The sequence below is a fragment of the Mustela erminea genome, chromosome 16 (genome assembly GCF_009829155.1).
Source record: "Mustela erminea isolate mMusErm1 chromosome 16, mMusErm1.Pri, whole genome shotgun sequence".
In the NCBI taxonomy this organism is placed as follows: Eukaryota; Metazoa; Chordata; class Mammalia; order Carnivora; family Mustelidae; genus Mustela; species Mustela erminea.
Genome location: NC_045629.1, coordinates 84,285,672 through 84,302,256, shown reverse-complemented (window position 1 = coordinate 84,302,256; position 16,585 = coordinate 84,285,672). Strand labels below are relative to the sequence as shown.

The following is a 16,585-nucleotide window of genomic DNA, read 5'->3' as shown; positions in this document are numbered from 1 at the left end:
CGCCCCGTCTCACGCGCCCCGCCCCCCCCGCGGCCTCCCCGTCTCAGGCGCCGGCGGCCGACGAGCGTGCGAACGTCTGTTCCACACGTGTTCCCACCGACAACAGAAATCTCCCTGCTTGGCCGAGGTTCCGACCCCGGGGCTCCTCGTTCTCGTCTTCTCCTCCCGCCCGGGCCCACGGAGCGGCGTTAGCAGCGCCCCCGGGCTGCCCTCGCAGCGTCCCCAGAGCCCCACCCTCCGCGGCTCGCAGTCTAGACACAGCCACCGCCTCCCCGGGGACCAGCCCGGTGTGGCCGTCGCCCCGCCCGCGGTGCGCTGGCGCCACTTGCCGGCGCTCCCTTCTGACGTCGTCCCGCCTCTCGCTCGGCGCGCGCCGGGCCCCGCCTTTCCGGGGGCGTTGCCAGGGCGACGGCGCGTCCCTCGCGGCCCCGCCAACGCCCGGGCCTGGCTGCAGTGCGCAGTCTCGGCGCTTCGGCGGGCTCCGCCCCGCCCCGCCCGCGGGGGCGGGGAAAGCAGTCGCGCCGCGATGACGTCGCGGGGGCCTGGCCGGGCGTCGCGGACTCCGGAGATGGAGGAAAAGGAGCAACTGCGGCGACAAATCCGTCTCCTGCAGGGTGGGTCGGGTCGGGCCGGGCCCGGGTCGCGCGTCCTTCTCTTTCCCGGCACCTCACGCGGGCCCCTGCCGGCCTCCCCGAAGCGGGTCGCCCTCCGCCTGCGGTCTCGACGGCCCGGCCGGGTCGGGTGGGAAGGGCGGCGGGGCATCTGGAGGGGCATCCGGGCCGGCCGGGCCAGCCCCTTGCCCGGGCTTCGCCCGACGACTAGCGCGGGCCCTTCAGGCGCTGCGGTGGGTGGCGGCGGGGCCGTCGCTTAGTAACCGACCGGAGGCGACCCCCCTCCGCGGGCCGGCGCCCTCTCGCTCCCGGGGCCACACAGTGGGGCGGGGGGCTCGTCCTCGGGGCGGCGGGCGGAACCCCGGACGTCTCGTCCGGCCGCTTCCCTCCACACAGCACACTTCGCGGCCCGAGTCCTCGGCCTCAGGTTCACAGCTGTCCTGTCTTTAGACCCGACGTGCGGTTCTGTCCTTGAAAAATTTCCCGTCCAAAGTTCTCCCCTGCGGGGAAGACGTAAGGAGCGGGGGAGCGTGCAGGGGGAGGGTCGGCCGCTCGCCCGCGGAGACCTCTGGGGCTTCTGTCCCGCCCGCGCCGGGGTGCCGCCGCGTCAGGGCACGGCTGGCTCTGGGCCTGGGGACAGGACTCGTGCGGGCGAGTGTGTAACTGGGGGCCAGCTCGCGTTCGTGGGTGGAGTTCTAAGCCCCTGGGCCGCTCCCTCCTGCGCCAGCCAGGATGACTGTCCAGGGGCTTCCTTGGAAGGTCTGTGGTGGCGGCGCAGCCCACTGCTGCGGCCCTTCTCCCCTCCGAGGACGACGGTGTGACACTCTTGTCAGTCGTGGACGCTCACAGGTGTCCGCTGGCTCGTGCTCGTTGTCCTGTGTGCCGGGCAGGGAGCCTGTTAAGGTGCGCTCCTGGCCGCCTTCCTCCTGTGGGCCCCCCAGAGGGCCGCGGGCGCTGACGGGCTCCCTTGCTGGGGCATTGAGCACGGGACCCTGCCGGTCTCTTCACACCGAGCGGCACGTCCCCTCGAAGGATTGTGGAACCAGGATAATGATACTCCTGGCAACGTAGGGGTGTCCTGCTGCAGGGACAAACACCCAGAGGTAGGGCTGAAGTAGAGCCTGTGGGAGAAGGCTCTCGGGATCGGGGGGCCGAGGGAATGTCCATGGTCTCAGGCTCCCGGGCCGCCTCGGCCATACTGCGGCCTGGCAGTGGCTCAGGAGTGAGGTGGGTCCGTGGGGAGTCTCGTCTGCAGATGCGCTTCCGGGGGACTGTCGTTGAATTTACGTTCACCGTGTGGCTCATGGAGCCTCTGATTCTGCCTCCTCAGGTCTGATCGATGATTACAAAAACCTCCATGGCGGTGGCTCTGCCTCGGGCGTCTCAGCCCCTTCCCGGTGGCAACCACCTGCTTACAGCAGCAGCCGGGCCTTCAGTGCTGGTTACCCTCGCCCAAGCCGGAGGGGCTTCTCTCCGAACCGCGGGCCCGCCTGGCGCAAGAAATACTCCCTTGTGAATCGGCCCCCAGCGTCCTCGGACCAGCCTGGTGATGGTGCTGTGCAAACGCCCCTCAGGGCTGGGGACAGCCAGGGTCCCGACCCCCAGCAGTATGTCCTGGAGAGGCAGGTGCAGCTGAGTTCAGATCAGAACATGGTCATCAAAATCAAACCGCCATCCAAACCGGGTTCGGCTAATGCTGCGGGCGTCCCTCGGGGCTCCTTGGAAGAATTTGAGGGCCCTCTCTGGAGCAACCACAGGCCTCAGGAGGGGGAGGGCGAGCCCCCGGGTGCACAGCGGCAACTCCCAAAGCCAGGAAGAGTCAAGGGGAGCTGCGGTTCCGAGGACCCCGGGCCGGGCTGTCAGAAGGAAGCTGGCAAGCCTCGGGTGGGGACGTCTGCGGGCAGCGTGAGCGACAGCCCCTCAGAGCCCCGGCGCACAGTCAGTGAGAGCGCGGTGGCCGTCAAGACCCGCTTCCAGTCCTCCACCCTGCCCCACCGCGGGGGCGTGGCTGTGGGCCGGAAGCTGGGCTCACACTCTGTGTCCAGCTGTGTTGCACACCTCCTTGGAGACGGGAGAGTGAGTGCCGGCCACGCAGATCAGCCGGCTTCCTCTGGCACGGGGGCCAGCCCAGCTAGACCAGCTTCTGGACCCAGGCAGGCCCGGGAGTCCTCACTGCCCGTGCCCTGCCGCACCGCCAAGTTCCGGAAGAACAACTACAAGTGGGTGGCTGCTTCGGCAAAGAGCGCCCGGGCCCCTCGGAGGGCCCTCAGCCCCAGAGCGGCCTCCGAGCTCGTGTGCAAGGCCCCCTGTGGCACAGCAGAACAGGAGAAGCCACAGCTCAGCGCCGATCCGGATGCCAGGCCCAGGAGGTCGGCGGCGTCCTCCACGGCCGGGGCCTCCCCCAGCAAGTACAAGTGGAAAGCGTCCAGCCCCTCGGCCTCCTCGTCCTCCTCGTTCCGTTGGCAGTCGGAAGCTGGCAGCAAGGACCACGCCTCCCAGCTCTCTCCGGTCCCGTCTCGGTCCCCACCAGGGGACAGAGCGGCTGTGGGCCCCAGCAGTTTGAAGCCCCCGTTCGGTGAGACCCCGCTCTCGGCTTACAAAGTGAGGAGCCGCACCAAGATCGTCCGGAGGCGGGCTGTTGCCAGGTGGGTGCCCTGCCAGGTGGGTGCCCAGGTCCCGTGCGGGCAGGCCAGGGCCTCAAGCGCTCCCTGCTTGGTGTGCGGCACCCCTGGGACGGCCCACCTCTGGGGGCGTGGGAGGAGGAGAAGCATCCCTGGCCGCGGGGTTGGGCCGGGGCATGTGTGCTGGCATTCTCGTGCCCAGGACCAGCGAGGCTGGGGTTACTGCTCTCCCTCATCGCTCAGCAGCGGGGAGTCGGGTGGAGGCGAGTGCGGACACGCCCAGCCCCTCTCCTGGTGAGAGACCGGAGGCTGCTCGGGCAGCTTTTAAAACTCGGGGTCCACGGGGTTTGTGAGTGATGGCTTTCCATCCAGCCCAGATCCAGGGTGCACCAGGGAGGAAGTCTGTACCTCCCTGTCCAAGTGGCCAGGTGAGTTCCTGTGTCACTGAGTAGGTGTCACTCTCCTGGTCCTCTGGCCTTAAGGACTGTAAAAAGGCTGAGGAGTGGTGCTGGGGCTGGGGCCCGGGGCTGGGGTTTGGGGGTGGGGTCGGGGCTGGGGCCCGAGGCTGGGTTCGGGGCTGGGGCCCGGGGCTGGGGTTTGGGGCTGGGGTCAGGGCTGGGGCCCGAGGCTGGGTTCGGGGCTGGGGCTCGGGGCTGGGGCCCGGGGCTGGGGCTCGGGGCTGGGGTCCGGGGCTGGGGTCCAGGGCTGGGGTCCGGGGCTTGGTCCCGGCAGCTGTTCATTTCGAGGGCAGAGTTGCTCTCGCTGGGAGTCCGGCTCTGGAGGTCCTTCTTGCCGTCTGACCTTGGTCTTGGCCCTGCTCTCCCAGACAGGTGCCAGGTTACATGGGCTCCCCTGCCTTTTCTGGACGGTGGCCTGCCTGTGTTTCAGCTGGTGTGGAAGGGGGAGCCGTGGGAAATAGCCCCTGCCGCCGAGATGGCGGGAGGCTGGGGCAGCTCTTCCTTCTCTGTGGCTCCCTGGGGCCTCCCCCAGCCCCACTGGAGAGTTCATCTGGCCTGGGGAGCCCAGGGAGACCTGGAGCACATGCGCCAGGTGGGGGTCAAGGGTTGGGGCCGCCCTCCCTCCGCCCCGGGTCCAGGCTCTGTAGGGGAGGAGCAGGTGACAGCCCTCAGACGGCTGCTGCTCGTGCGGTGGAGGGCTGGTTCCCGCAGGGGCGCGCTGCCTCCAGGGCTGGTTTTCTGGTGCTGGGGTCTGGGTGGGCCGGGGGGGCAGGAGGACGGCCTTCGTGAGGGCGCCCATTGGGAGTTGCCTGCTTTTTGTCTCTGCAGCCTTCCCGGGGACAAGAAGAGCAGCCCCCCACCTGCCGCCACTGCCAAGAGCCAGTTCAGCCTGCGGCGGAGGCAGGCCCTCCGGGGCAAGAGCAGCCCCGTACCGAGGAGGACCCCCAGCAAGGGGCTGATGCAGGTCACCAGGCACCGGCTGTGCTGCCCGCCTCCAGGCCGGGCCCACCTCCCCGGCAAGGAAGGTACGACCCGGAGGAGGGGTTCTGGAAGGCTCGCCCTTGCTGTGCCCGGTCTGTGAGCCTCGCCTCTCCCTCCGTCTCCGCTGGCTCTGCTCTGCTGGCCCGTCGGGCACCACCGGCAGCGCCCGAGGTCAGCGCTCCAGCCTGAGAATGTGCGGCCTGCTGGCAGGGGACAGCTCGGGCTGGAGAGCAGGGGGAAGGCCTGGGCCGCTGTATCCTGCACTCTGGGTGGGGGAGGTACGTCTGGGCGGGTGTGTGGTGGCCTTTTTAGCAGGTCTGTCTGGTAGACCTCGTCACGTTTCTCTTGGTGGAAGGAGCCAGAAACTGGGTGAGAGGGCGGGAGCCTCGCCGGCCTGCGGGGGGAGGAGGGGCGGTGTGTGCTGCCCCGGGCTCTCCTGTCCTAGGCCTCTGTCGCCTGTCCTGGGCCGACAGGCCTACCCTCCTCTTCCTGTTGGTTGCTGCCTCTTCCCTGGGAACCCTGAGCTGGCCTGGGAGGAGTTCGAGTTGCTCCTTCCTGAGTTGCTGGTGTTCAGTGAAGGGTCAAGGCAGGGGGACATTGTGGGTTGTGGCCCCCCCGGAGCGGTGATGGCAGCACACTGGGGGAGCTGGCACGCATCGGTGGTCTCGGGATCTGGAGGAGGAGGATCACCCGTGACGCTGTGTCCTGGCGAGCCTGGGCTGCTCGGGGTGCACCGTGTCCCGTGGTAGCCCCGTTTTTTCCCCTTTGAGCGTCTGGCGGATGCGTGGTGGTGGCTCCCTGGGCCGGTGCACGTGGAGCCTGGAGGTGATGGGGTTTGGGCCCTGGGCCTTCTTCGGACTTGGCACTTGCAACCCGATGGCTGTTTCATGCCAGGCGTCTGGGGAGCCCCTGGAGGGGCCATCGGGGCTTCAGACTCCTCTCCGGGAGGAGGCTGTGCTGGGCCGAGCCGAGCGCCTGCCTGAGTGGGAGCCGGTGGCGGGATAGCGGGGCACAGGGGCCACGGGAGGGTGTGAGGAAGCGAGGCTGAAGGCTGCCGGCCCCCACCTGACTTTTGGCTGCCGCAGCGAGTGCGGACCCCGTCCCGGGTGGACGGAGCAAAGGGAGCCCCGCGGCGTTCCTGGTGGCCACGGCGAGGGGGCTGCCCTGAGGCTCTGGCTACGGAGCTGACGGGGGGCGGGCTGAAGGCCGTGGACGGACCGATGGCCAGGCCATTGCAGCACGGACGGAGCAGGACTGGTTGAGAGCGCCCTTGCTTTGGGAGGCCGGCAGCGGGTGGCTGCGCGTCCGGGGAGGTTGGGGCCGCCGGGAGAGAGATCAGGAAGTGGGGCCCGGGGGTGTCCAGGCCTGTGCAGGGGTTCACGGCTCCACCCAGCTGCTGTGTCTCAGCGGGCAGAGAGGTCGAGCGAGCGGAGGAGAAGGTGCCGACAGAGACCTGTCCCCACAGAGGAGCCTTCGCATGGGGACGACCACTTGCTGGCGGTGATGGGCCTCAGGCCTGGCTGTGGCTGGTGGTGTATCCACGGGCCCCTTCGTATCCTGCTCCAGGTGCGGGGGCTCCAGGGGGCCCCGAGGCATTTCCGCCTTGACTTGGCGCAGGGAGAGTGGGTCAGGGCAGACGGCGCCGGGCGGCTGAGCCGGATGTCCCGAGATGGTGGTATTTCAGTGAGATTGGAGTTACAGGGGTGCGCGGTGAGGATGTGCGCGAGGCGGTTTGGGGAAGGAGAGCCAGGCGGAGGCTGCTTGCCTGGGGGCCGGGGGGGCTCCGGGGCACAGGATTCCCGGAGGACCGCCGGGCAGCTGCGGGGCACGGAAGCAAGTGCTTGTAGAGCAGGTGCTGAGCTGGCGCTGAGGCGGTGGGGTTCCTGCAGATCAGTCCCTGCCAGGGACTCCCGGTCCCGATGCAGGGGTGGCACCGAGGGGCTGGCGGGGTGTTCCAGATGGGCACACTTGGCCCATGCTCTTGGTGTTGCCGCTCTCCAGGAGTTGAGCTGAGCTGGCCTTGACTGTGGCCTGGCCAGGCGTGTCCTGTCCCTGCCCCCAGGGAACCTGGTTTGGGGACAGGCCTGACTGCAGCGGTCCTCTGTGGCAGGCAGCCCTGAGGAAGGCGTGCCGTTCGCTTGGAGAAATTTTGTGCTGAAGGCCTGCCGCTGAGGCCTCCTTTCCAGAAGGGGCAACGCATGGACAAGCCCCGGGACCCTCCGGGCACAGCTGTGCTTTCCCGCCGCGCGGCGGGGCTGCTGTGCTCCTGCCCGCTGTGCCGGGGGCTGCCGGAGGCCCGGCTCGCGGCAGGAGCTGTTGGCCGCGGGCCACTGGGGAGAGCAGGACCCTGGCCACACGGGGGCTGGCACCCTCACACAGGGACGCAAGTCACGGTGCTCTAGGGCCCTCGCTGGCAGCCAGGTGGACGACGGTCCAGATAGTTAAGGAGCCGGTCGGACGCTGCGCCTGCAGATTAAAGGGGGCTGCGGAAGGCGGTGTGCGTCCGGCCCACTTGCTGTGTACCGTGTGCCATGGGCCTGGGGTGACGGGCTCTCGCGGGGCCCAGAGCAGTCCGGCTGCGGCGCTGTGCAGAGGCTGCCTCCTGCTGGGGCCGAGGGCGGCGGGGCGGGGGCTGCTGAGTGGCGGGAGGCCCTGCCTGCGTGCTTCTCTGGACTAGGAGGTGAGCGGGTGAGCTTGGGGTTATGGAAGGATGTGACGGCCGCGGCTCAGGCGCCCCAGGAGCACCGCGGAGAGGTCTGTGGGGGGAAGGGCTTGGAGGAGGCTCCCTCATCCGTCCATCCCGTCTGCCCGTCCGTCCACCCTCCGCCCCCCAGTGTGCATCTGCCCGCCTCTGTACCCCAGACCTGTTCCCCATCTGTTCGCCCCTCGTCTGTCTCCACCTACCACCGTCCGTCCCCCGTCACCCTCCGTTCATTTGTCCCCTGCCCGCCCTCTGTTCTGCCGTCCAGCCAGCAGGCGGGCGCGGAGCAGCCGTGGTGCGGGGAGGTGGGCTGCGGGTCGTGCGTCTGCGGGGCCACGTTGCAGTGTCAGCACAGCCACTTGGGTCCTCCTAAACAAGCCGCGGGTGCTGCTGGGTGGGGGGGCGACGCGCCCCAAGGAAAGAAAACGGGTCACATAGTGGAGAGCTGTGCGGGGGGCGGGCTGCTTTAGGCAGGCCGTTGGCGCCGGCCGTTGGTGCCCGAGGAGATGACCGCCAAATGGAGGCCTGCGGGGGCAGGGGGGGAGTGGACAGTGCGCCCGCCGCTGAGGGGCTCAGGTGGGACGCGCTCTGCTGCGTGGCAGGAACAGAGGGAGGTCCTGTGTGGCAGGCCCGGGGCTGGGGGCTGAGGCCAGAGGGAGGGCGGGCCTGGACGGGGCAGGGGGCCAGGAAGAGCCTTCGGCAAGGTCTTGAATGCTGGGCCAAGGAGCGGGGTCCTCATTCTTAGAAGTGGCCGGGGCCCTCCTGGCAGATGTGCGGGCACACTGGGACACTGGGTGGCAGGTGCTTGCGCGGACACGCTGGGACACTGGGCAGGAGGCTCCAGACACACCAGCCCCAGAGCCCGGGACTGGCGGAGGCAGCTGTGGCAGGGCGGGAAGCGAGGACGAGGGTTCGCTGGGCTGAGGGCGGCTTCAGGGTGGGCGGTCAGCTCCCCTCAGCAGCTCCTTGGCAGGGCCCAGCGGCTTCCGTCTCCGTCTTCCTCCTCTCCCTGCTCCCCCTTCCGGCCCCCGGGCTCTGGGCTGGAGCCTCCTGGGCAGACCCCAGCCAGCTGCCAGCCGCTTTCGGCTGGTTCTCTGGACACCCAGGGTGCAGACCCAGGCCTCCGGGGGCTCCGGGCCGGCCGGGGGTGCCTCCCTGCGGTGGACTGGCTGCTTCGAGGCTTCTCTTCCCGGTTTCCTCTGACAGATCGCTGGTCCAGGTCCGGACTTCCGTGAAAGGGGAGGGACCCAACCCCCGGTGGGCTCCTGCCTGGCGGAGCGGGGGAGGGGAGGGGGAGGGGAAGGCCCCGCCCTCAGCCCCGCCCAGCCGCCGGGGGCCAGCAGAGGGCGCACTCGCCCCTCTTTCTCCCTCAGCCCACCTCTTTCTGGTAATTGATTGCCTAATTTCCTCTTTATGTGAAAGAAAGCAGATATCAAGTAATTTGCGGCAATAACCTGCTAATGCTGGGCCAGTATCGAAACTCCCCTGTTCATTTCAAGTGGCAGATAAAACACTAATACATAATTATCCTTGCAAATTGGATTGTTTTAAATAACCAAAAGGCTGTGGCCAGGAGAGAGCGATCCCATCTCCCTGGAGCTCCTGTTCCCGTGTAATTGCCGCGCTCAATCAATTTCCCCGGCGTTAGAAATTCCATCACAATCAACATTAAGCTTTATTCATTGTGATGGCTAAGAGCCGGGCCATTTCTCCTCTTTTTCTTAACTGGCAAAATTAATCAGGGAAAAGATTTTAAACATTTACCCGCGCGAAAGAGGTCAGCTCTGCCACTATATTGCTCAGCAGATAAGGGGGCTAATAAAAAGAAAATTGAATTACTAATGATCACCAGGAACAGAGTATATAAAACCTGGCAATCGCCGGCTCAGGAAAAGGGAGAATCAATTTTCTTGGGACAAGGTGCGCTCATTTTTTATTTTGGCGCATATTATCAGCAATTTAATTTGAGAGCGCATAAACAGGAGGAAACAGTTAGGGAATAATGAGCCCGGAGGTGTAAAGTGCCGCAGGATATATGCTGTACACAATTTATTTGGCACAACAGATAATCGCTTTAATTGAATTCAAAACTGCATCGTTCAGCAGCCGTGGCTGCGGGTGCCTTGCGCCTGGGGACAGCCTTATGAAGCTCCGGCCTCACTCCTCCTGCTTCCCCTCCTCTGCCTCCTCTCCCCAGCTCCCCTGCCCTGAGACCTTCCGGCCCACTGCACCCAGAGTCAGATTTTGGCAGGGGTAGGGCAGGTGGTCACTTGGGGACACTGTGTGGCCCCCGTCCCGCCCCGCCCCTGTCTCTGCCTCTAGCCGTTCTCCCTCCACTTCGCTCCTGGTGGTGAGTCTCTCGGCAGCAGGGAGAATCAAGAGATGATACCCCAGAAAGAGCCCTAGAGAGCCTTGGTTTGCTGAGGGCTGGCGGGGTCTACCCCATTGTGGCTGCATAGAGACCCTGCTTGATCCGTCTCAGGGCCGACGACGCTGGAGAAAGTGCAGAGAAGCAGCTGCTTGTAGACCTCAGAGGCGGTTTCCGATTTACCACCCATGTAACGGTGGCGGTTAGCGGTCCTGGCTTGTGTTGACAGCGTATGCGGCTCCCGTTGATTCTCGCTTCGTGTAGGGCCCAGGGCCGGGGCTCGGGCCATCCTGAGGCGGCAGGCTTCCTGTATGCAGAGTGGGCGCTGACCCGCGCTTATGCACCCGTGCCCTAGGCTGGGGGGCTCCACGGCGGCCATGGGCTATGGGATTCCTCCCTGCCACCTGGACATGGTGGCCTTTGTGTGCCGAGGAGAAGCCGTGGTTGGATGGGCGCGTGTCACCTCCCAGAAGTCACTCGGGTGGGAGAGCCCCTCTGGCTCACCTGCCCAGGACAGTGGCAGCCCGCCCTCCTCCCCTCCCCTGCCTCATCTTGAGCCCGGGGGCTGGCCCAGCGTCCCCAAGACGTCACAGATGAGCGGCTGGTGCAGTGGCTGAGAGTGGGGGTCTCGGAGGTCACTCGGGGCTGCCAGGGTGGGGCTGCAGCCCACTTATCACGGCCTTAGGCAGACCTGGGGGTGGCTAAGTCTCTCACTCGAGCCAGGCCTTGTGCTGCCACTTGGCCTCTGGGTGAGAGCTTGCCCATCGCTTAGGCCGCCGTATCAGCCATGTAGTCCGGGGAGGCTGCCGTCCCCTTTGTGGCATGTCCACTTGGCCTAGGTCACTGGCAGAAAAGGCAGCTGTACTCTTGGCGCCTTGTCTGGGTCTCACCGGGTCTTCACTGTGCAGCCCCAGTGACAGTCCCCTGATGCTGGTATGTAGCGAGAGGCTCCTTTGGGGGGATCGCCCAGTGTTGGGGGGCCCCTCCTACTCCAGCCAGAAGTGGGACACCTAAGGGAGACCTGGGGGCTCTGTAGGTGAAGTGCCTGACTCTTGGTTTCGGCTCAGGTCACGATCTTGTGACGTCTTGTCACTCTTGTCACGATCTTGTCACGGCTCAGGTCGTAGGATCCAGCTCCCCCCTCGGACTCTGCCCCGCGTGGCGTCTGCTTGTCCCTCTCCTCAGTGTCTCATGCACTGTCTTTCTGCTCTTCAGGATAAACAGTCTTTTTTATCTTAAGATTTTATTTTGTAGAGAGAGAGTAAACGAAACGTGAGCAGGGGTGAGGGGCAGAGGGACAGGGAGAGGCCGGCCCCCCGCTGAGCAGGGAGCCTTCACGGGGCTCGTCCCAGGACCCCGAGATCATGACCTGAGCCGAAGGCAGATGCTTCACCCACTGAGCCGCCCGGGCGCCCCTAAATAAAATCTTTAAGAGAAAGAAGTGGGACACCCATTTCCTGTGTCCCAAGTTTCTCCAAGGAAGTTCTCCGGGAGTTTCTCCCCACGGGAGCTCCCCTTGGACCCCCCCACCTCCCTCCTGTACCTGGGTCCCTCCCCAGGCCACTTAGCTGACTGTTGTACCTCCCCCAGCCCCCGAGCGGAGCCCCACAGTGATTGCTCTGCGGGGGAGGGGTGTCTCCCCACCCCCATCCCCCGACCCGTCCCCGGGCTGTCTTGCTCCTTGTCCACCTGCTCCTGGCTCCTTAGGTGAGTCTCCTGGCGCGATGTCCGGGGGCTTGAAGGGCCCACGTTGGGGCTGTCCCCTTGTTTCTGGAGAGGTCAGAGCAGGCTCACCCTCAGATCCTGGGTGTGGACGGCTAGCTGGGCGTGTGCAGTTTGTGCAGGGACGTTTGTGGGGTTCTTGCTGGGTATGCGCCCGCACAGGGCCTGGGCTGCCCCTGCTGCTGGCTCTGTCCTGTAGCTGCCCCTCAAGCAGCAGCCGGCTGGGCGGGGAGCATCAGGCCGCAGCACTGCAGCGTCGGTCTCAGGAGGCAGCCCCAGAACCTGCTGCTTGGCGGGGGCTCTTGGGAGGTCTGCACTGGCCTCAAGGCCCTAGGCAGGGGGCGGGCCGAGAGGAACAGAGCAGAGCCTCAGGCCTTGCCCTGGGCCTCTGCTGGAGGGAGGCCCATCCTCACCCCAGGCGTTTGCGGGGCACTCTGGGCTGGCTGGGGGTGGGGGCGGCTTGGAGTGGCTGCACCCCTGGGCTGGACCCTCTGTGCAGGTGGCCTCCCTGGGGGGGGCTGACCGTCACGGGTGCAGGCTGTGCGCTGTTGCTTGACTCCGATGCACGGTGCCTGGGGAGCATCACGGGTGAGGTGCATCACTGCCTGCCCAGGGCCAGCCTCTGCGGCATGATGCAGGGCTGGTCTCGGGACCTTTCTGCACTGGCTGGCTGTCCTCTGCTGAGTTTGCTCCAGGCCACTGGTTGTAGCCTCGTGTGTGAGCGGGAGACTTGCAGGGGGCACCAGGGACACCTCCCTTGGAACCCAAGTTGCAGGCAGGGGTGTGCGGTAATTCTGGCCGCAGGCCCAGGAGGGCCCTGAGTCCCCCAGGGCCGGTGCCATCATGGCGGGGGCGGGGCGCCGGGGGTGGGGGCAGAGCTGGGGGACTTCCACGAGGCGCGTCCCTCCTGTGCCCTGGGTGCTGGGAAGCCAGCGTGCGTGTTGTGGCCTTGCTGAGGGCCCCCGGAGCCTCACTCACTTCCAGTTTCCTTACCTGTGACAGGGCTGCTGTGCCGACCATGGGAGCTGGGTGGCCGCGGGCTTGGGCCAGGACGGCTGCCAGACAGCCCCGCCGCAGAGGGCTCTGGCCGCTGGCGCTGCCGGCTGGAGCGCGCCTGGGCGATTTCACCAGGGGCCACGCGTCCAGAGCTGTCAGCTCCGCGGTCCCGCGTTCGGAAGGGAACAGAAAGCGCCGAGCCCCTTGAGCCCCGCTTGAGTTACCGGGCACAGTGGCCTCGATCGTGCTTTGTCTGTGGTTACGAGCTACTCCACGAGGCCTGGCGTGGGACGGCACGTGTGCGTGTTCGCGCGTGGCATTCCCGTGGCCCCGGGTGGATTCGGTGCCTCTAGGAAAGTCGTGACTGCCCCTGAGCTGGGGGCTCCCAGGTGGTACCCTGAAGTGAAGCCGGCCTGGCTGGGGAGGGGGGAGACGCCCTCAGGACGGCGTTTGGCCCTGCAGAACGGGAGCAGCCCTCTGTGGGCCAAGGTCTCCCCGGGTTGGGGACAGCTTGGGCCGCGCCTTGGGTCTGGTGGTCAGGGTGTGCTGAGGCTGGAGCAACCCCACGTCTGGCGTGAGGGTCCCTCTCAGCCGGGGCCGCGGGTGCCTGCCCATCCGTGGGCACTGGGGTGCAGGACGAAGACGCAGCTTCCCTCTCGGCCTTGGGGCTCCTCTTGCCACCGCCCTCCGGCTGCTCTGTCCTTCCAGCTTTCCCGGGTCTAAACCTGCACCTCTGGGGCACGGTGCCGGCCTCAGTGGGGACACCTGGTGAGAGCTTGTGGGTTCGCCTGCCTCCAGGGGCAGGAGTGTGCGGCCTTCTGGGCCTCTGGAACTTGGCACTTCTCTCCACGGCTGTCAGAATGTTCTAGGCTCCTCTCCCAGGCCTGGGGTCCTGCGTCTCCTGTTGCCGTAGCCTCCACCCCAGCTCCGGTCCTGCCACGGAACCCTTGCCGTGGCACCTGCAGTGGCACTGGGACCTTGGCGTGCTCTGTGCTGAAGGGGGTCCCTCCAGGGCAGGGCTCGAGGAAGCCAGAAGTCCACGTGGGTGTGGGTCCCCATCAGGGGTCCCCGTGTTCCCACTTGACCGGCCGTTTCCCATGTCGCGTGTGTGCCGGCATGTTGGGCCGCGGTCATAGTGGGAAGGAAGTGCTGGTTCCCGTTGGCTCGTGCTGCAGGGCAGGGGACGGGGCAGGACAGGGAAGGAAGCCTTGTGTGAAAGCTGACAGCTCCGCTGGTGCTTCCCGGCCCTGCGTGTGGGGCCCGTGGTCTTCCTGTTACTCACTACTCTGTGCCCTTTCTGCCTCTGGTAAGTGAAGGTCACTGAGGGTCACTGTGCTCTACGCACTGCTACGTCTGTGGCAGCAAAGGCCCACAGTGTGGGGATGAGAGGGAGCGATGGCGGCACAGATGTGACTCTTTGTGGGAGAAGGAAGAGGGGGAGGGACTGGCCCACTGGCAGGGAGCAGGGTGGGGGCACCCGCCTGGCCAGGGCTTCCACAGGGCCAGAGGTTGGCAAGGAATCTGGGGACGCAGTGCGGGGTGGCCCGAGCAGTGAGCACAGCATGCCCAGGGCCGGTGGCGGAACACGGGCTTTCCTTCCCTTGGACGAGCCTAGAACAAAGGGACGTGGGGAGGCGCACAGGCGGCAGGAGGCCCGCAGCCATCGGCCACTTCCAGCCCCGGGGTGGCTGGTTGCGAGGCCCTTGCCCCTTTGGCTTCATCAGCGGAGTGTGAGGACCGTCTTCCTGCCTTACCTCCGTCTGCTGCCAGGCTCCTCCTGCCTGGACGGGTGTGCGCAGCGCAGACCAGAGCTGTCCCGGGCGCTGGGCTCACACGGAGGCTGCCAAGGGCCAAGTTCAGTTTGCTGAGTGTGGGCTGTCTGGGCTGGGCCTGGGGTGATCCGACTCCCAGAGGCAGAAAGTGAGGCTGGGGAGCCACAGGGCCTTCCTCTCTGTGGGCGGCAGCCTGCACCTGACCGTGGGCCCAGGCCCCTGCTGCGGCCTGCAGGCCACGCCTCCAGGACGGGGCGATGCTCTGGGCTCCATGCCAGCCACGGAGCAAATGCTGGGCCTCCCCGCAAAGCGGGGCCGGGGCTGGAGGGGATGGCAGGCACAGGGGCTGCTGTGTGACCAGCAGAGTCTAGCGCCTCCCTGCTCCTTGCCCCCAGCCCCCAGCCCCAGCTCTGTTCTCGTCCGCAGACCCTGCCCTGGGTCCTTGGTAAGATTGTGGTGCAGGCTGATGGCCAGGCTGTGCCGGCATCCCCGCGCAACGACCAGGAGCAAAGCGGGTGCGTCCCTTGTAGCTGCAGGTGACAAGGGCGCGGAGGTGGGTGGGGGTGGCCCTGAGGGGCATCTGGTGCATCCGGTTCATTGCCAGTGGCCCCTCAGTGCCCCTCTTGTCCTGGGCTCGCTGGTGTGGCAGACTCCTTCCTCGAGGACTGAGGGCTTACACCAAGCCCTGGGAGGGCGGGGGCCTGTGGACACGACCTGCTGTCTGTGGCTCCCTGTGGCATTTATGGCTGGAACCTGGGCTCTGGGCTGGGGGGTATGACCCAGCTGGCCCCTTGGCACCTCTTGGCCCAGGCGTGTGTGTGACGGAGGAGGAGCAAGAGTGTGGCTTTGGAGCTCCCAGGAGCACTGCTGGGGGAGCACTGATGCGGGAGCATCGTCCTCTTGGGGCCGCTGAGGTGCGGAGCAGCATCTGTCTCTGGCCCTGGGACGGTGGTCCCAGGGAGGGGTGCTGGGAGCTGCCTGGGAAGAGGTGCTCCTGGGCTCTGAGCCTCCAGTGGCGCTCTTCCTGCTGGGGACGGCTGGGTGGGAGGGACACGGTGTCCTCAGGCTGGGCCTTCTGGTCCTCTGGAGGGGGACAAGAGCTGAGTGGGTGGGGGGCGGCAGTCCTGGCGTCTTTCCCTTTCTGGGGGCTCTGCAGCCGGAAGGTTGTGTCTTTGGTGCGTGGGCCCGTGGGAGGGGCAGGGTGAGGTGGCTGTGGCTTCCGAGGGGCCCGCACGGAGGCCCCCTCCCCTGCCTACCTCAGCCTGGCCCCGTGCCCACCGGCCGCGAGCTAGCGGTGTGGCCCTGAGTCAGGCCCGAGCTGCCCTTGCGGCTCCTCTGCTTGGCGTGGGGCTCCAGGGGGCCGTGGTGGGCATCTCGCCAAGGAGGCCCGGAATGGGTCTCTCCTTTGGGCTTCTCTAGCCTCCTCTCCTTACTCCTGTGCTCTAAAGGGGAAAGGTGCCATGCTGGGGGGGGTCACACCATGTTGTTCCCTTGGCTTGTAAAGGAGGGAATGGCTGGAGGGCTGCAGAGTCCCCTCAGCCCTCTCTAGCTGTCCTGGGCACCAGTGCTGGCAGGCGTGTGTGCCCTTGGGGGCCTGCACAGGTCCTCGCGAGGGGTAGCAGGTGGGCAGCAGAGGGTAGGGGTGAGGGTTGCCGTTCTGAGTCAGAGCCACACCCCCACGGACCACAGCAGGCCCTGCTCAGTGCTTGCACGGGTGGCCCAGGTCTCTTGAAAAATAGGCAGTTGGGGCACCTGGGTGGCTCAGTGGGTTAAGCCTCTGCCTTCAGCTTGGGTCATGATCTCAGGGTCTGGGATCGAGGCCCAGCTTGGCCTCTGTGCTCAGCGGGGAGCCTGCTTCCTCCTCTCTCTGCCTGCCTCTCTGCCTACTCGTGATCTCTGTCTGTCAAATAAATAAAATCTTTTATAAAGAGTAATAGGTAGTTGTCCGTTACAAGTTTCTCCTAAGCACAGCTGTATCCTGCAAGTTAGTGATTTCTGTTTCCCTCCAAATTTTTTTCTAATTTTTCCCTGACCCGCGGGTGTTCTGTATCATTCCCAAACCTGTGAGTGCTTCGGAGGAGTTTGTGGCTGCTGCTTTGTAGCCTCAGCCCAGCCTGCGCACCGCTGGGAGCTCAGGCCCTCGGGGTGTGCTGAGACTGGTGCTGGGGCCCCGTGTGCCCAGTCCGAGGCAGTGTGTGCTGTGGAGGTTGCGGGGTTGTTGCCGCTGGATGTGGGGTGCGGGCGCTCACCGTGTGGCTCCTGCCCCTACCGGCGCAGCTGGCGGGGCCGGGGGTGCTCTCGCCACGTGTGGTCACGGCCGGAGGCGTGCTGGTGGGGGCCTGCTGTCTCCGCGGT

The 16,585-nt window shown here is 66.4% G+C and overlaps 1 protein-coding gene across 4 annotated transcripts in view; it reads left to right on the top strand.

Annotated features, from left to right (window-relative positions):
- Window positions 1-492: 492 nt before the first annotated feature.
- Window positions 493-16,585, top strand: part of ZC3H3 (zinc finger CCCH-type containing 3) — an 83,749-nt gene continuing 67,656 nt past the window's right edge. For 3 of the 4 annotated variants that reach the window (XR_004279464.1, XM_032315485.1, XM_032315486.1), the window contains exons 1-3: window positions 493-614; window positions 1,942-3,256; window positions 4,519-4,715. Coding sequence is in view for 3 of the 4 variants with exons in the window: in XM_032315485.1 (XP_032171376.1) it covers window positions 527-614; window positions 1,942-3,256; window positions 4,519-4,715 (1,600 nt within the window). In the remaining variant the exon portion in view is untranslated. The remainder of the gene's footprint in view (window positions 615-1,941; window positions 3,257-4,518; window positions 4,716-16,585) is intronic. The other variant, XM_032315484.1, reaches the window with a different exon arrangement.